The sequence below is a fragment of the Miscanthus floridulus genome, chromosome 7 (genome assembly GCF_019320115.1).
Source record: "Miscanthus floridulus cultivar M001 chromosome 7, ASM1932011v1, whole genome shotgun sequence".
NCBI classification, from domain to species: Eukaryota; Viridiplantae; Streptophyta; class Magnoliopsida; order Poales; family Poaceae; genus Miscanthus; species Miscanthus floridulus.
In genome coordinates, this window is record NC_089586.1 from 39,761,331 (window position 1) to 39,778,315 (window position 16,985).

General features: G+C 47.2%; 1 protein-coding gene across 1 annotated transcript; it reads right to left on the reverse strand.

Annotated features, from left to right (window-relative positions):
* Window positions 1-1,807: 1,807 nt before the first annotated feature.
* LOC136465397 (uncharacterized) lies at window positions 1,808-2,605 on the reverse strand. Its single transcript, XM_066464145.1, has 2 exons — window positions 2,456-2,605; window positions 1,808-2,365 (listed from the first exon to the last, which is right to left on the reverse strand). Exons 1-2 carry the CDS (start codon window positions 2,603-2,605, stop codon window positions 1,808-1,810), a joined length of 708 nt encoding a protein of 235 aa, XP_066320242.1.
* Window positions 2,606-16,985: the final 14,380 nt, after the last annotated feature.

Sequence of the window (16,985 nt, forward strand, 5' to 3'; positions counted from 1 at the left end):
GGCCTTCCTGCATCAAAACACACCCTAAACCGGTTCCTGAGGCATCACAAAATACATCAAACGGCTTCTCAATATCAGGCTGTGCCAACACAGGAGCAGTAGTCAGCAACATCTGCAAAGTGTGAAAAGCCGCTTCACACTTTGGTGTCCAAACAAACTTCTCATCCTTCTGAAGTAACCTGGTCATAGGCTTGGATATCTTGGAGAAATCTGGGATAAACCGACGGTAATATCCAGCTAGACCAAGAAAACTTTGGACTTCATGAACTGAGGTTGGGGCTTTCCAATCCATCACTTCTTGCACTTTGGATGGGTCTATAGAAATTCCATTTTCTGATAAGACGTGACCTAGGAAAGGTACCTTCTTCAACCAAAACTCACATTTACTAAACTTTGCATACAACTTATGCTCTCTTAGTCTCGACAATACCACTCTCAAGTGCTCTTCATGTTCTTCTGCCGTCTCAGAATAAATCAAGATATCATCAATGAACACAACCACGAACTTGTCAAGTTCAGGCATGAACACCGAGTTCATCAAATACATAAAGTAGGCAGGAGCATTGGTCAATCCAAAGGACATGACTAAATACTCATAAAGGCCATACCTAGTGGAAAAAGCCATCTTAGGTACGTCTTCTGGCCTAATCTTGATTTGGTGATAACCTGACCTCAAATCAATCTTAGAGAACACTTTTGCTTTTGACAATTGATCAAACAAGATATCAATGCGAGGCAAAGGATACTTGTTCTTGATAGTAACAGCATTGAGTGGGCGGTAATCCACACACATTCGCAAAGACTTGTCCTTCTTTTTCACAAATATGGCGGGACAACCCCAAGGTGACGAACTGGGGCGAATGAGACCCTTCTCTAAAAGTTCATGCAATTGAATCTTCAATTCTGCTAACTCATTGGGAGGCATTCTATATGGTCTTCGGGAAATAGGTGCGGTACTAGGCAACAATTCTATCTTGAACTCTATTTCTCTGTCCGGTGGTAACCCTGGCAATTCCTCAGGAAAGACATCCAGAAATTCACATACTACCAAAATATCAGGAAGGGCCACAGACTGGATAGCATTGGCCACATTATGGAGATCAAACTCCCGAGGAAGGGGTACTAGAAGAGCCTCATTATTCTTGGGATCCCTCAACATAATAGTTCTAGTCGAGGTATCAATAAGAACACCATGGTTCTTCATCCAATTCATCCCCAAGATCACATCAATACCAAATCCCGGTAATATCACTAGGTTTGCAGTATACTCCCGTTCACTTATTTGGATGCGTACACCTCTAACTATCTGGTTGGTAGAAATGTTGCTCCCAGCAGCACTTATGCAATAACCACCCTTTTCTACTACAACTATTTTCTGGTCATACTTGGATGCAAATATTGGACTCATGAAAGAATGCGAAGCTCCTAAATCAAATAAAACAACTGTAGGATGATGATTCACGAGAAACATACCAGCCGTGACCACTTCACCAGAGGGAATCTCTTCCATGGTGGTATAGTGCACATGTCCCTGACGTCCACTAGAATTGCTCTGCTTCTGGTTGTTGTTCTTCCTGGGATATGGACAATTTCTTGACCAATGGCCAGTCTTGTTGCAATTCTAGCATGGCATACCATTAGGTGGAACATTGGAGCTACTCTGTCCAGTGCTACCCTTAGGTAGAGCAACAGAATAAGCCTTGCGATATGCTTGCTGGTTCTGACTTGGCTGTGCCTTCTTTTGGGGTGGTCTATACTTTGGAGCTGGAGGGCGGAACTGGGGTCTTGCATTGGTAGGAGCTTTGGACTAAGATAATCCTGCTTCAAAAGCTCTCTTCCGATTCTTGGACGCTGTATAGATGTTGTTCTGGTTCTCTTGGGTTAGTGCATCACTAACAAACTCATTGAAGGTAGCACATTTGTTGTTAGCGAGCGTCTTCATTAGCTTCGGGCTAAGGCCCCGCTTGAAACTAGCAATTTTCTTTGCATCTGTATCCACAAACTCTATGGCATACCTTGACAAATTGTTAAAGGCATGCAGATACTCTGTCAAACTCTTAGTTCCTTGTGTCAGCCTCATGAATTCCGTATGCTTCATGCTCATCAGACCTGGGGGAATATAATGCCCCCTAAATGCCACCTTGAACTGATTCCATGCGATTTGTGCATCTCTAGGCAAGGTGGATCGATGGTGACTCCACCATATGCCCGCTGGTCCATGCAACTGGTGCGATGCATACTTGGTCTTCAAGTGTTCAGTGAGCCTTAAAAGACAGAACTTTTGTTCAATTGTATTCAACCACTCATCTGACTGCAGTGGTTCTTCTGCTTCCTTAAAGACAGGAGGCTTGGTGACGAGAAAGTCCTTAAAAGTACTGAACTAGTTAGGTTCAGGTCCCTGATGCTGATCTCTCCCACGTCCTTGTCCAGCATTCTGCGCGAGACCGCGCAGCACTTCACCCATAGCACGTTGAGTCTCCATGAGCTGAGCCTTCATCTCAGCTGGGGTAGGATGCGGTGGTGGGGGAAGATCCTCATGTCCATTGCCACGGCCATCGTTACCACCCGCATCATCACCAAAAATTCCCCTACGAGTGCGCGTCATCTGCGAAGTTGCAACAACAAGTGATTATTGGAGGATGCCCAAAGATTGCAGAAGAATTGCAAAAATTATGCCATACTGTAATTACTGGAGAGAATCATAAATTCATACAATAACACAGAGGCACAACAATCCAATTCCACAGCATAACATCACCAAATGATCGCTTATTGTGCTCGCACTACTATATCTAAACTACTCCTCGGGGTGGTCGCTATCGATGTCGGGCACACCATCACCATGGTCATCCTCACAAAACTTCACCTCTTCATCTTTAGTTACCACTTAAGGGAGATACGTGCAAAAGAAACGGTTTACTTAACGAAAGATCATTTAAGGGGGAATCATGTAGGAACATGAATGAACAATGCACCATGATGTATGCTCATTCCGTACGTCCTCACAAACTTAGAAAAATAATCTCTAATGACATACTCGGTGGCATACATACGTTCTCTCAATACATTCGTAACTAGACGAGCTACACGTTTCGTTGTTAGTGTACCTGCAGAAAATACATTTCAGCCCAACCCAACAGATATAAGTACAGAAATGTAAATGCAGGATCTAAATTGCAACTAAACACTTCCATATATGTATACCCATACATATACTTCTGTATCAAAGCTACCCGATGACAATTTATACCCACAATTAAATATGCACCATACACACATGCAAGCATGCATATACAGTCGTATCAAAACTAGCTCTCCCCGACCGCACGCTCACGTCTTGTGGTCATGCCACTCATCAACTTACCTTCTTACCTTAGCGTAGAGGCATTTGATCCATACATTACCATTCAAGTGAATGGCATCCATACAATAGCACACCGTATGGACGATGAAAGTAAAAACCCCCCATGTTAGTACTTAAATAGCCACCTAAAAGTCCTTAACTGGGCATAAAGGAGATGACCACTAGCACACTTTAGATTTTTATAACACAAAACCTTTGTTTTTAAATACACATATGACAAGTTTTAATGTTGAATCCTTGCTCTGATGCCAGCTGTCACAGAACCGTCCAATTTATAAGAGCACAAGTACAATAGCAATCACCGAAGCGATCAAACCATCATACTTGAGCCCATATAAACCCGGTAGTCCAACGAAATCGCGAAGGATCTCAAACAACCAACATACAAACCAAGATCGTAGAGATTCAACACAACCAGTCACATGTTACATCACAGTTCACAAATAGGTCTCATACATCAGAGTTTGAATAATTATTACAAACCAAGTTTCAAAGTAGCGGAAGCAAAGTAGTTTAACATCAACGTCACACGTAGTTTAATACAAAGCCAGTGTCATAGTCATCTCCAACCAAAAGCACAAAGGTGAGATGAAATACAGAATGACCATTGCCCATGGTCCTAGTCCTCATCCACAGCAGGAGCAAGACAGTTCTTGCAGTAGCCATGAAACATAACGTTATCTGCAACAATGGGAATAAAACCCTGAGTACGAGAATGTACTCAGCGAGACTTACCCGTCCAACTAATATACTAAGACACCAAGGAGTATGCAAGGCTTTATAAGTAGAGCTGGTAGACATTATTTGCAGAAAAAGCATAAGTTATCCAACATCTCTTTAATTGTGAATCACCAGTTATTAATCCTATCTTATACTAGATTAGCAACTATCCTATGCCAAACATGTTGGTACCATTAAGTCATCACAATAATAACCATATCCAGTTGAGTTCTTGCATAATCTCATAACCATCATTTTCATAATTTACTACGATGAAAGGAACTCAAGTCAAGTTCTCACTATCCGGGAGAGACGGCGATTCGAATCGATTCCTACCCAGCTGGGGAAATATTCCTAACACACACCCAGGCATACCTCGTGAAGGTAGCCTTAGGTCACCTTTGGTACAAATTAGGAACCAAATTCGCGGGTACGACCAGCGCCGCACAATCAGAGAACCACTCTGCCAAGGGTGATTGGGACTCTAACCCGCCTTTGGGCTTACGCCAATGGCTCTCCGCACATCCATACTACCATCCAGAGTGTGCACTTGAACTGCTCGTGGTCCCGGCCTGAGATGAGCTACTCGGCTTCGCGGTTGGAACGACTTATCCAACCAACTATGTGAGAGGCTGCGTTCAACATGACAAGATGACCTCCAACGTTCGGTCCTTAAACGACACAGGTGGAGTCACTACAATACCACATATAAGATTCCACCTGGTCTCCATTTATTCAACAATACCAGGTTATGTTCCACGATAGCACAATATAGCCAACCGTGATTAAGTTATCACCTATAGCTCGCAGGTGACAGGGAATCACCCGACTTCTACCGGTCTAAGCAGAGCTAAGCATGATAAACGTTCCTGGACTTAAATAGGATTGGTGGTAGATATATCTGGTCAAGGAATGGTAGTATGCAGCAAGTGTTTACAAACAACTCCTGTCACGTAATGCAGCAATACGAATAACTTTAAGTGACATTAATAAAATAGGGAGACTTATAATGCTCCGGGGCTTGCCTTTCACAAACGTCGAAGGCTGGTGATCCGGGCACTCAGGAAGGTGATCGGCTTCAGGCTCTCCTTCTCTGGGAACCTCCAGGTGCTGAACTTCCTAATTCTCCTCCTGCGGCTCGGCGTCGAGCTCCACAAGCATGATCCCTTCGGTTGCACCTATTGCATGCATATGCATAAGTAAGTACCATGAATGCATAAGATGGATCACGGAGGATGTGATAAAGAATGTACATGCTGCAACAATGATGTTAAGTAGCAAAATGATAACAATGCTAACTCCTTATTTGCCTAGTAGGTGCATATCTCTTCTCTAGTTATTTACAAATTTCACACAAAGCAATATCTAAGTTACACATGACAGTTACAAGTTTATATCATAACTGAAGTTATACTTATCCAAATGCTGTGATCTTAGACTTTCTGGAAAGCTTATAAAATTGTCTACAACTCTTATTTAATAACCAAAAGCTGAATCACAATCTATCCTAGACAAAATAGGCAATCTATGCAGTGCTGTCTAGAAATTCCAGAGAACAAGCAATTCGGAAAACTAACTTTAAACAGGTAGAACTCCTAAACCCTTTGGCCTATAGACCTGAAATTTTAACACAAGATAGATGAAGAAGTTACCTACAACTTTGTTATTAATCATTTCTACAGAAAACATGATTTTGACTATGCAACATAACAAGCAACAGAATCTGTCCGAAAACATGTTAAATCGAATTATAAAACAACAATATTTCTACTACATGTAAGCATTCAAAATTTGACACCACCAAGTACACCAACAGTTCAGGGGCATCAAATACACTCAAGAAAACATAATGGCAAAGCCCAAACTATTTATTTAATTGTATTTATTAATTTATTTAGATAATTAGGTTAAATAATAAACCTATACCAAATGTGCATAATAAATTCTCAGAAAATTACAGTGACCTTCAAGTGCTACCACAAGACTACTGTAAAAGTTTCATGCCATTTTACCAAGTAAAATATTCTTTACAAAAATGACAAGCTAGTAAGGTCGATTTTAGTGAAAATAATAAACCCTATAGAAAAGTGTCAAACAACAGATTATAAATTTTTTTCCTAGCTAGAGCATATCAACATAAGACCAACAAACTTGGAATCACAATTTTATCACTTTTCTAGCTCAAGATATCTAATTTACAAGTTTATTAACATTCAAAAAGCATTTATTCAAATACATTTTAATCACCAAGAAAAATACAATAAACTGTATATTTCATATTTTTATAAAAAAAACTACACTTCATTAGGAACACATCACAATTTGGTTCACAAAAATTGGACCTCTAGAACTCCACCTATGATTTTCCAAAGTTGCATTCAATCAGAAAACAAATGAGCTATCTTTATGAACTGTCACTGTAGCAACCCGAAAACAGAGCAACGAAGCAGAGCATCCGCGGCGAATGCGCAACGCCGCTCGGCCGGACTTCGCCGGCGGCGAGCTTTTCCGGCGATGTCACCGGTACTACGACAATCACCAAGACCTTGCGAACACAACAAGCTAGCTAATAGGACCGATTAACGCAGCTAAGCACGATGGCCGCGTTCATGGCGGGGCGACGGCGCGGCTCGACGGTGAGACGCCGGAGCTGGCCATGGAAGCTCGATCTATGGCTCGGCCAAGACTATATCGACTATGGCGAAGCTATCTCAACCACTATCATGGCAAACAACGGACAGAGGTGGTGCGGCCACAGCGACGGAGCTCGGCGGCGGAACTCCGACGAGTCCGTGCGTGGCGCTGAGGCCTTACCAAGCGCTTCTAGCTAGCAGGGCGGTTGCGGTGGGACGGTGGGAGAATGACGGGGCTGCTGTGGTCACAGAGGAGCGACACGGCGCAAGCCAAGGCCGGCAATGGCGTCGGCGGAGCTGCTGTGGAGCTGCTGTGGTGTTGCGGAAAGGCGAAGGAGAAACAGGCAGTGGAACTGAGGGCACGGAGAGGTCACGGGCGAGCGCGTGCTTGAGTTGGTGAGCTGCGGCCCGACGTGGCCTGACCGGGCGCGCCGATGGCGACGCGCGGCCTCCACGCGGCGCTCACTGTCTGAAGCCAGTCGGTCACTGTAGCACAGTTCAGTAAGGTCATCAGTGCTCGATAGTCCGACTGACAGCGCAACTTGACATTGTTCAAACTCCTAAACCGTGGCTCAAAAACGAAAACTATCTTAACGAAAGTTGAAGCCCTACATACCATCTTCAACTTCTATTAAAGGATCAAGTTCTAATTCGCAACCAATACCGAGTAAAATCGGCCCAAAGTTGAGCCAACGAAACTGTAAACCGAATACGACTTAGAAAAATTCTAAGTGTTGGAAATCAGTGAATTGTTGATTTTTGTGAGCTCGAAATGACTAAGTTATGCACTGAATTAGCTCAAGACCCAAACATAAAAGTTGTTGCTCTACTCAAAAACTACAACTTTGTTTAAAGGTTCACTGCCATGCAAAGACTCTATGACATAGTTCAAACTAGGTCAAACATAGTACTTTAAAATTATGACATACACCATATCAATGACTTAGAGACTAAACTAGACTTAACCATGAATACCAAAGTTGTTCCTTATGCTATTCTAAACATGTTTAAAGCATTCACAAGGTTCCACACACATTCCATACTTTGATTCCATGAAAACCCTAACTTAAGTAAGGTAATTAAGCAACACACATGAAATATAAGCTAACAAAGGTATAGCAATTGAGATGCTCATGCACATGCATGCTCATGGATGCTTATGATCATGCAATGTCAAGGTTAAATGCATGCTTAACACCGAGGGTGTTACACCTATCAGCGGGTGTGCAGGGGTAAGGTTGCCACAAGGTATAAGGCTCAAGTAAAACTACCATGCAACCTAACATCATATTATTGCATGAAAGATAAAGCGCTAGCAATTTTTAGTTATAGCATGCGTAATAGGATCTACGAGATTGGGTGGGGCGTGGCACCTGGCAGGTCGTCTCCCAAGTCCTCGCTGTAGTCGGGGTCGTACTCCTTAGTCGGCAGGTCCTTTGGCTCTGTTAATCGTAACATATGGTCGTGTGAGCGACTCTTATAAAAATGCACAAAGGAGCAACAGAAATTTGAAAGATCCAAAGGCACTCAAGCACAAGCTTATGACGTAGAGTTCATTTTTAGAAAAATTTGGACACTGGTTTGGTATTTTTCTGAGCAAAAATGAATTAGTTATGGATTTTCAAAGATTAAATGAATTTCTGAAAAAGAAAAAGAGTTGGAAAGTCCAGGCAGTGACACGTGGCAGCACCCGATTGGCTGGGACGGAGTGAGTCCCTGACAGGTGGGTCCGTGACTGGTCAGCGGTCAATGGTCAACTTTGACCGAGCTGAGGCTGGACTCTGGTGGGCCGGCTAGGGCTGGATACGGGCTGGGTTGGGCCAGTCTGGGCCGGGCCGGCCCGAACACGTGGCAGCTTCATGTGATGCCATGTTGCCCTGTGGATTTAAACAAAAGTGCTCCAGTCTTGTAGGCGTGGCTCACGGTGAGCGTGAACCAGCGGTTCACGGGTGTACGTGGGGTCTATGGTGGACCGTGTTCACCTTCCCTTCCCTCCTCTTGGTCCATGGTGCACCTGGTGCATGAACTACGATTCCAGCCCCTCCTTTTGCTTCACCGCAAGGTGGTGCACCCGCCGGTGGCGAGCGGCCGTATCTGGCCACGGCTGCTCCTCGGCAGCATTTCTTTGGGCTTGGCCGAAACTTCTGGGACCATCCTTGCCCAGTGATGTGACCGGCGTGACTGGGTACGCCCTCAGCACAATGGCGCTCAGAAGTGCGGCTCCGTCGATGAGGTAAACGTGAGCAGCTCCCTCACGAGGCTCTCTCCCTCCACCTTGCTGCGCACGGCGCATCCCTTGCCGCAGCGAAACAAGTAAACCTCCTCTCCTTGCTTCTACTAGCCTAACGCGGCAAGAACAGGACCTTGCCATGGTGAGCTCTAGCCATGGCGGGCATGCTCCGCAGCGCGTTGCCCTTCAGCGTTCCTGGGCCCTCGGTGCGTAGTGCGGTCCGTGGTCGGGGCGGCAACTGTGTGTGCGTGTGTGTAAGTAGGGTACAGGGGTCTAGGCCTTCTCTCGCTCATTCCTGGTACGGTGACGGCGAGTGATGCCCGTGAATGCTACTGTGAAGAGCCGAGAGGGTGATGGGGCTCACCGTAGGTGGCGATGGCGAAAGGATGTCGATGCCGGGTGAGTCGAGGCAGTGTCAAGGCATGGCCGTGCCGTGCCGAGCAGCTGCTCCGCTATGGTCGGGCGATACATCGTCTTCCGTTCCAGCGGCTCCTCTTCGGCGGCCTTCTCTTCTCTATCTTTCCCCTTTCTTCCCCCTTCCCTTCCCTCTCTTGGTCGCGATGAAAAGTGGTGGCCACCAGGGCGGCGGCGAGGTGTTGGGAATCGGCTAGGGCACCTCAGGGGTGTTCTCTTATAGGGGGGGTGATCATGGCGAGGTGAACGGTGGGAAGGGGGCCTAGGGCCACGTGGAGGTGATTGACGTGTTTAGGCTAGGGTTGCGGTCATGGTGCGGTCGCGGGTTACCTTGGTGCCTCCGTTTTGGCGCAACCACCTGCTCAGGCTTTCGTACGATGGTGTCAGAGGTGGTTGCAAGAGCGCAGGCCATAGCATTGGTGTCATGGCACGGATGGCTCTAGCTGGGGGCGGTAGCAGTGCGGGTGGGCGAGGTGGCGTCGCATCCACGCATTCACTACCACCCGATGCGAAGAGACAGCTGGCGATGGAGATTCCCTCTCCTCTGTCCTGACTCGAGCACGAAAAGGAGGAGAGGCGTGAGGAAGATGATGACGATGGGGTCCCAGCTGGTGGTGATCGAGAGAGAGGGGAGAGCAGCTCCCAGCTGGGCCGCTTGGCATTGTCAGGCCATGTTGGATCCATGGCCCGTCACGGTGGGAATGGGGCTGCTGGATGGCTGGGCCGTTTGGGGCGAGGGTTGGGCCGGCCTGCGGTTGCTGGTGTGCGGCCTACTGGGCTAGAGCCTGCTTATGGCCTATGAAGCCAGGCTAGCTTGAATTTCTAGGCCAAAAGGGTTTTTTCTATTTTAGTTTAATTGAATTAGCTCTTCTTTGTTATCTCTTCATTTTTCTAGCTACTCCATAGTTCCTACTTGCATACACATGTGTTGCCTACTCATGTATGCCCTAGCGGGGTCCTCTAGAGGTCATTTAGGGTTCCACCAAGGGTTGGCAGCATCACCCACACATTTATTTAGATATTTAAATAAAGGTTGTTGCTTTTATTAATCAATACCAAATAACATAAGAAGCAACTCATGCAAATTTAATTAGTTACAAGGATATAAACATCTACAATAGGTACTACTTATACAACTAGGGTAGTTTTCCTACAAGACAGTCACCAACCATTGGCTATTTCTAGAAAAAAATTTGTAGTTGTGATTTTTATTCTTTTTGTTTTCAGGAAATTTCTGGGTTGTTACAGTCCTTCCCCCTCACAGAAATCTCATCCCAAGATTTAAGGTGGGACATACCTTTCAAATAGGTAGGGGTAAAGCATCCAGAGTTCGGACTCCTTCTCCCATGTAGCTTCCCGTTCAGTGTGGTTGCTCCACTAGACCTTGCACATGGGTATCACAGTGCTTCTAGTCTCTTTCTCGGCTTTGTCTAGTATCTAGATTGGGTGTTCTTTGTACTCTAGGGTGTCCTGAATATCTAGTGCATCTGTATGCACCTCTTGCTCTAGCAACTGCAAGCACTTGCATAGCCGGGACACGTGAAACACTGGGTGTACTCCTATCAACTCCTCGGGCAACTCTACCTTGTATGCCAACTTGCCGATCCTCTGACAAATTCTATAAGGTCCCACATACTTGGGGGCCAATTTCCCCTTCACATGAAATCTGACAGTGCCTCAAAGTGGGGGGGCTTTGAGATAGACATAGTCCCCATCCTAAAACTCGAGTTCTCTCCGACGGTTATCTGCGTAGCTTTTCTGTCGACTTTGAGCAATCCTTAGGTTCTCTCGCACCTGGGTGACTCCTTCTTCGGCATCTTTGATCTTTGTGGGGCCAAAGAATGATCTCTCTCCTACCTCTGACCACATCAGAGGGGTTCTACACTTTCTGCCATACAAAGCTTCAAACGGTGACATCTTGAGACTAGCCTGGTAGCTATTGTTGTACGAGAACTCTGCGTGGGACAAGCTTTTCTCCCAATCAGACCCATACTTCAAGACACAAGCTCGGAGCATGTCCTCCAAAATCTGATTAACCCTCTCTATCTGACCATCTGTCTGTGGGTGGTATGCGGTGTTGTAATCCAGTCGCGTCCCTATGGCCTTGTGGAGACTCTTCCAGAACTTGGACACGTATTGCATGCCATGATCAGACACGATGCTGGTGGGGGCTCCGTGGAGTCTGAGAATGTGCTCGATGTATAGATCTACTAACTTATCAACTCTGTAGTCAATCCTCACAGCTATGAAGTGAGCTACCTTGGTCAGTCGGTCAACAATCACCCAAATCGAGTCATGGCCTTTAGGGGTTCGAGGTAAACCCACTATAAAGTCCATAGATATGCTCTCCCATTTCCACACTGGGATGTCCAAGGGTTTAAGCAGCCTGGCCGGTCTCTGATGCTTAGCTTTGACCCTATTGCAGATGTCGCATCGCGTGACATGTCCGGCAATATCTGCCTTCATGTTTTTCCACCAGAACTGTTTCTTCATATCGGCATACATTTTTGTGCTTCCCGGGTGGATACAATACTTAGAGTCATGACCCTCTTCCAAGATTTCTTGTCATAAGGTGGGATCAGATGGTACACAGATTCTATCCTTGTACCAGTACACTCCTTGCACATCTTCCCTGAACTTGGGGCACTTGCCCCTCTTCATGAGTTCTTGGATCTCCTAGATTTCCGGACACTCTAGTTGCGCGTTGCGGATCTGATCCTTGAGGTTATATTGCACTCGAAGCTCGTTTAGCATACCCTTTGGTAGAATCTCAAGACGAAGGTCACCCATTTCCTAACACAGCTCGGGTGGTACAGCTTCCATGGACAGATTATGACAATAACTCTTTCGGCTCAAGGCATCAGCGACTACATTAGCTTTTCTTGGATGATAGTGAATCTCCATGTCGTAATCTTTTATAAGCTCTAGCCATCTGTGCTGTCTCATGTTTAGATCCTCTTGTGTGAAGAAGTACTTCAGGCTCTTGTGATCGGTGTAGATATCACACTTATTTCTGATCAAGTAGTGCCTCCAGATCTTTAGGGCATGCACAACAGTGGCAAGCTCAAGGTCGTGGGTTGAGTAGCTTTGCTCATGGTCCTTCAACTATCGGGACGCATAGGCAATTACTCTTCCACACTGCATCAAAATGCAACCCAGTCCTTGTCTAGATGCATCACAATAGACTACGAAGTCTTTCTAGATATCGGGCAAGGCAAGAACAGGAGTGGTGGTAAGCTTCTGTTTTAGAGTCTGGAAGCTATGCTTACACTCGGGCGTCCATTCAAACTCATTAGTCTTCTTTAGTAGGTTGGTCATGGGCTTGGCTATCTTTGAGAAGTTCTCGATGAACCTTCGATAGTACCCAGCCAATCCAAGAAAACTGCGGATATCGATCACATTGTGGGGTTGTTCCCACCCCTTCATAGCTTCAATCTTTGCGGGATCTACAATGACTCCCTCAATAGTGAGAACATGACCACGAAAGGCGACTTTTTTGAGCCAGAAGTCACACTTGCTAAACTTGGCATAAAGCTGATTCTGCCTCAACTTCTCCAGAACCACTCTCAAGTGTTGTTCATGCTCTTCGACGGTGGAGGAATAGATAAGGATGTCATCAATGAACACCACCACGAACTTGTCCAGCTCATCCATGAATACCTTATTCATCATGTTCATGAAATAGGCTGGGGCATTAGTGAGTCCGAAGGACACCACTGTGAACTCGTATTGCCCATATCTGGTGACGAAAGTCATCTTAGGAATGTCCTCGGGTCTGATATTCATCTGATGATACCCAGACCTAAGATCAATCTTGGAAAAGTACTTGGCATCTTTCAGCTGATCTATGAGGTCATCGATCCTAGGTAGAGGATACTTGTTCTTGACTGTCACATCATTCAAGTTCCGATAGTCAATGCACATCCTCATGGATCCATCCTTCTTTTTCACGAATAGAATAGGGGAACCCCAAGGTGATGCACTAGGTCTGATGTACCCCTTGTTCGACAACTCCTTGAGCTGTTTCTTTAGCTCCTCTAGCTCATCAGCTGACATACGGTAGGGTCTTTTAGCAATAGGCCCGGTACCTGGCAGAAGGTCAATCACGAACTCCACATCCTAATCAGGTGGCATGCCTGGCAACTCCTCAGGAAACACATCAGGGTACTCATTCACAATGGTTACCTCCTTGACTGTCTTGGCCTCTAAGGCACACAACATAGCAACTGTCTTTCCCTGATTAGGCCTACAACGAATTATGTGACCACTCGGGTGTGTGATCTCCACACACCTTGGTGAACAAGATATCACTCCTTTGTGATGTGTCAACCAATCCATTCCCAGTATGACATCTAGTCCCTCAGATGGAAGTAAGGTGAGATCGGCTAGAAAAGGGTAGCCCTCGATGGTGATACTCACTCCCTGACATCTCTTGGTGCATATAATGCGACCCAAAGGTGAACTGGTGTCGATGGGCTCCTTGTGGGGGGTCACAGGTATGCTATGCTCCCGTGCAAATTTGGTGGAAATGTATGAACAAGTAGCTCCAGAGTCGAATAAAACCGAAGCTATAACTCCCTGTACCAAAAACATACCGTACACCACATCGGGAGCGTCCTGGGCATCCTCCGCGGTCATGTGGTTGAGATGACTATGGATAGCCCCTACAATGTTCTTGCGCAGAGCAGCAGGTGTAGTAGCCTGTCTCGCCTAGGTCGGAGCAGGTGGTGTGCCGTTCTTGATGGGGCACTCGGTGATCTTGTGACTAGGATAGCCACAACCAAAGCAAGTGAAGGGCGCGCTACCTGTGGGGGTGGGCGTAGCGGTCCTCCACGTGCCAGCTCCCTGAGTGGGGCGACTCGGAGCAGGATGGCTCTGAGCGGGGCGGTGGTAGTTGGCGGTGTAGGTACCACCTCCATGGCTCGGAGCGGTCACAGCCCCTTGAGTGTAGCGTGAGCGGAGCGGGGGAAGCATGTGAGTACATGGCCTCTACGGGGCCAGGCCATGAGAGGAACTCTCAAACCAGCGCTTCTTTTCCTTGTGGAGGGCATCCGCCTCTAGACAATCCCTCTCCATCTCCAGTACCTTATTGACCATCTCACGAAGGGTGCGGCAGGCATGACCCGAGAGGGCCACCTTGAGACGAGGGTTCAACCCCTTCTTGAAGCAGTACATCTTTTTCTTCTCGGTATCGGTCTCACCTGGAGCATACCTCATCATGCAGGTGAAGCTAGTGGTGTACTCCTAAACCCTCTAGGTGCCATGGGAGATGTTGTGGAACTCCTCCACCTTGGCATCCATGACACCTTTGGGCATGTGATGCTCACGGAAGGCCTCGGCAAACTCCTCCTAAGAGATTCTCCCCGGGTCCTCATGGGCGTCATAGTAACTGTCCCACCATGCACGTGCAGCGCCAGTCAGCTGGTGGGCGGTGACCCCCATGCACTCCTCATCAGTGCAGGTGGTGAGGTCCAGCTTCTTCTCCATCTCATGGAGCCAGTCCTCGGCGGTGATGGGGTCGTCGTCGGCGGTGTCAAAAATAGGAGGCCTCAGCTTGAGGAAACCCTCCAACTTCCACTGGAAGTCATTTGGAGGACCCCCATGGTGGTGAAGCATCCCCTAAGCCAGCACCTCCAAGAGGTGGGTTTGGCGGTCCATCACCTCCGCCAACTGTGGTGGTGGCGGCGGTGGTGCTCCTCCTCCAAGCTGCTGGGCGGCACCCGCCCCCAGTGTGGGCTCCTCTAGTGCGAGCTCCTCCCTGGCACCGAAGGGTGCTCCCCTACCCCCTCCACAGCCATGGCCATGACCACGGGCCATGGGCACAGGGGAAAGCGAGCGATTGTTCAGATGAGCAGAACAGCGGCAAGACATCTCTCTGTAGGGTTAGGTCATTATTTAACATTTTTCATTAGATTCATGGTTAAGTGGTCTATCAATTTAAAAATGAGATTTCTATCCAACACTCATACAAAGAAGCAAATAAGAACCATAAGATGCAATAAGATCCAAAGCATCCATTACATTAATTTATTACATAGCGACATCTCTAGTAGCTACACTAACAGATTCACGAGAATCGTGCTACTCGTAGGCAGCTCCAAAAGTGGGACATCCTACTTTACTTCATAAGTGCGTCATGTCTTTGGCCACGCAGGGCTCAACATGTCTACTACTACCTTAACTACTCCTAGCTGGGAGTGACAAGTGGTGTAGAAGGACCGGAAGTGGAAGCCTTGGGAGTGCCTTCCATGGCACGGAGCTCGTTGTCGGAGCGGTGGATCCTCATGACGTAGGTGAGAGCATAGTCTAGCATCTCTGTCCTTGAAACCTCTGAGTAATCCTCCATCGGGCAAGCCTTGAAGTTGAGCTTGGTGGCCTCAATGTGGAAAGGCTGTCTACGCGGCTTCTTGTGCATCCCAGGTAAGAGGACGCCCTAGACCTTCCTGATCTCCTGGATGCACTTGCGATCAGCGTCGATCCAAGCCTGGCTGATGCGGTTCACCTTGTCCTGTAGGTACTTGGTGCACTTGATGTAGTGAACTAGATGTTGCATCTTGTAGGTGGTGGTGATGGCAGCCTCCATAGCTAGCTTCTCCATCATGTTGCAATGAGCCTCCAGGGCAAGCTTCCTAATGCCACAGTGCTTCTCCTTCTCATGGAACTCCCTTAGGGTAAGCCTCTAACGCTCAATCCGATCCTCACACTCAAGCACCTTGGACTCAAGATAGTCGTGGAGAAGCTTAGCCTCCCCAGCTTTGTCCTTGAGGTTGGCGATCTCCTCCTGAAGTGACTTCTCATGGGTCTCATAGAAGGTCTTCATTCTATCATAGCCCATGCGCTCCTCCTCGAGCTTGCCGACCATCTCCTCCTCCTTGCGCTCCTCCTTGAGGAACTCCTCGTCACAATGGAACAGGAAGTCTCGGTAGTGGCGGTTCTGCATCTCCACATCCATGATGTAGCGATCCTGGGCAATGATGTACTGCGTAGAGGCCCTCAGGTAGGGGTTGACCTCGTCACGCACAGCACGTTTTGCAGCAGTGATCTGCAGCTCTGAGAACCTATTGAGGTCCAGAGCGGCAGGCAGCAGGCGGTACGGTCCCATCTTGAGGTAGTTGTGTGCGTCACGCATCACACCACGGAGAGCAGTGCGCGAGACGGACTAAATGCATGAAGCGATGGAGTTCTCCACCTCCAATGTCTTAAAGGAACGCAGCACGGGTACGAACTCACTAGCGGGGACCTTGAGGTGGACCACGATGTGGCCCTTTAACCCATCGGGTCCCGGCTCACCCTGGCACACGTACTCAATCTTCTCTGTGGGGACGCCTAGCAAGTCCAGTACATCATACAGGATCATGGCGAACCCACGGTAGGCTAGTCCGTCCACAGGGAGGTTGACAACAGGAGCCATCTGCAATTTTAACCATAAGACGGAGTCAGTACTTGTTATTTATGAAGTATCTTGAGTAATACAAAGTGAAACATAGTAAAACAAGGCGAAACAAGGTAAATCAGGGTGATACTTGGTGAATCCTGAGTGATATAGGGTGAATCAGAGCGGAACGGAGCGAGGTGATGGTTAAAGTAGAATGAAATTTTAGGTAAGAGAGTGCGAAATTGAGGT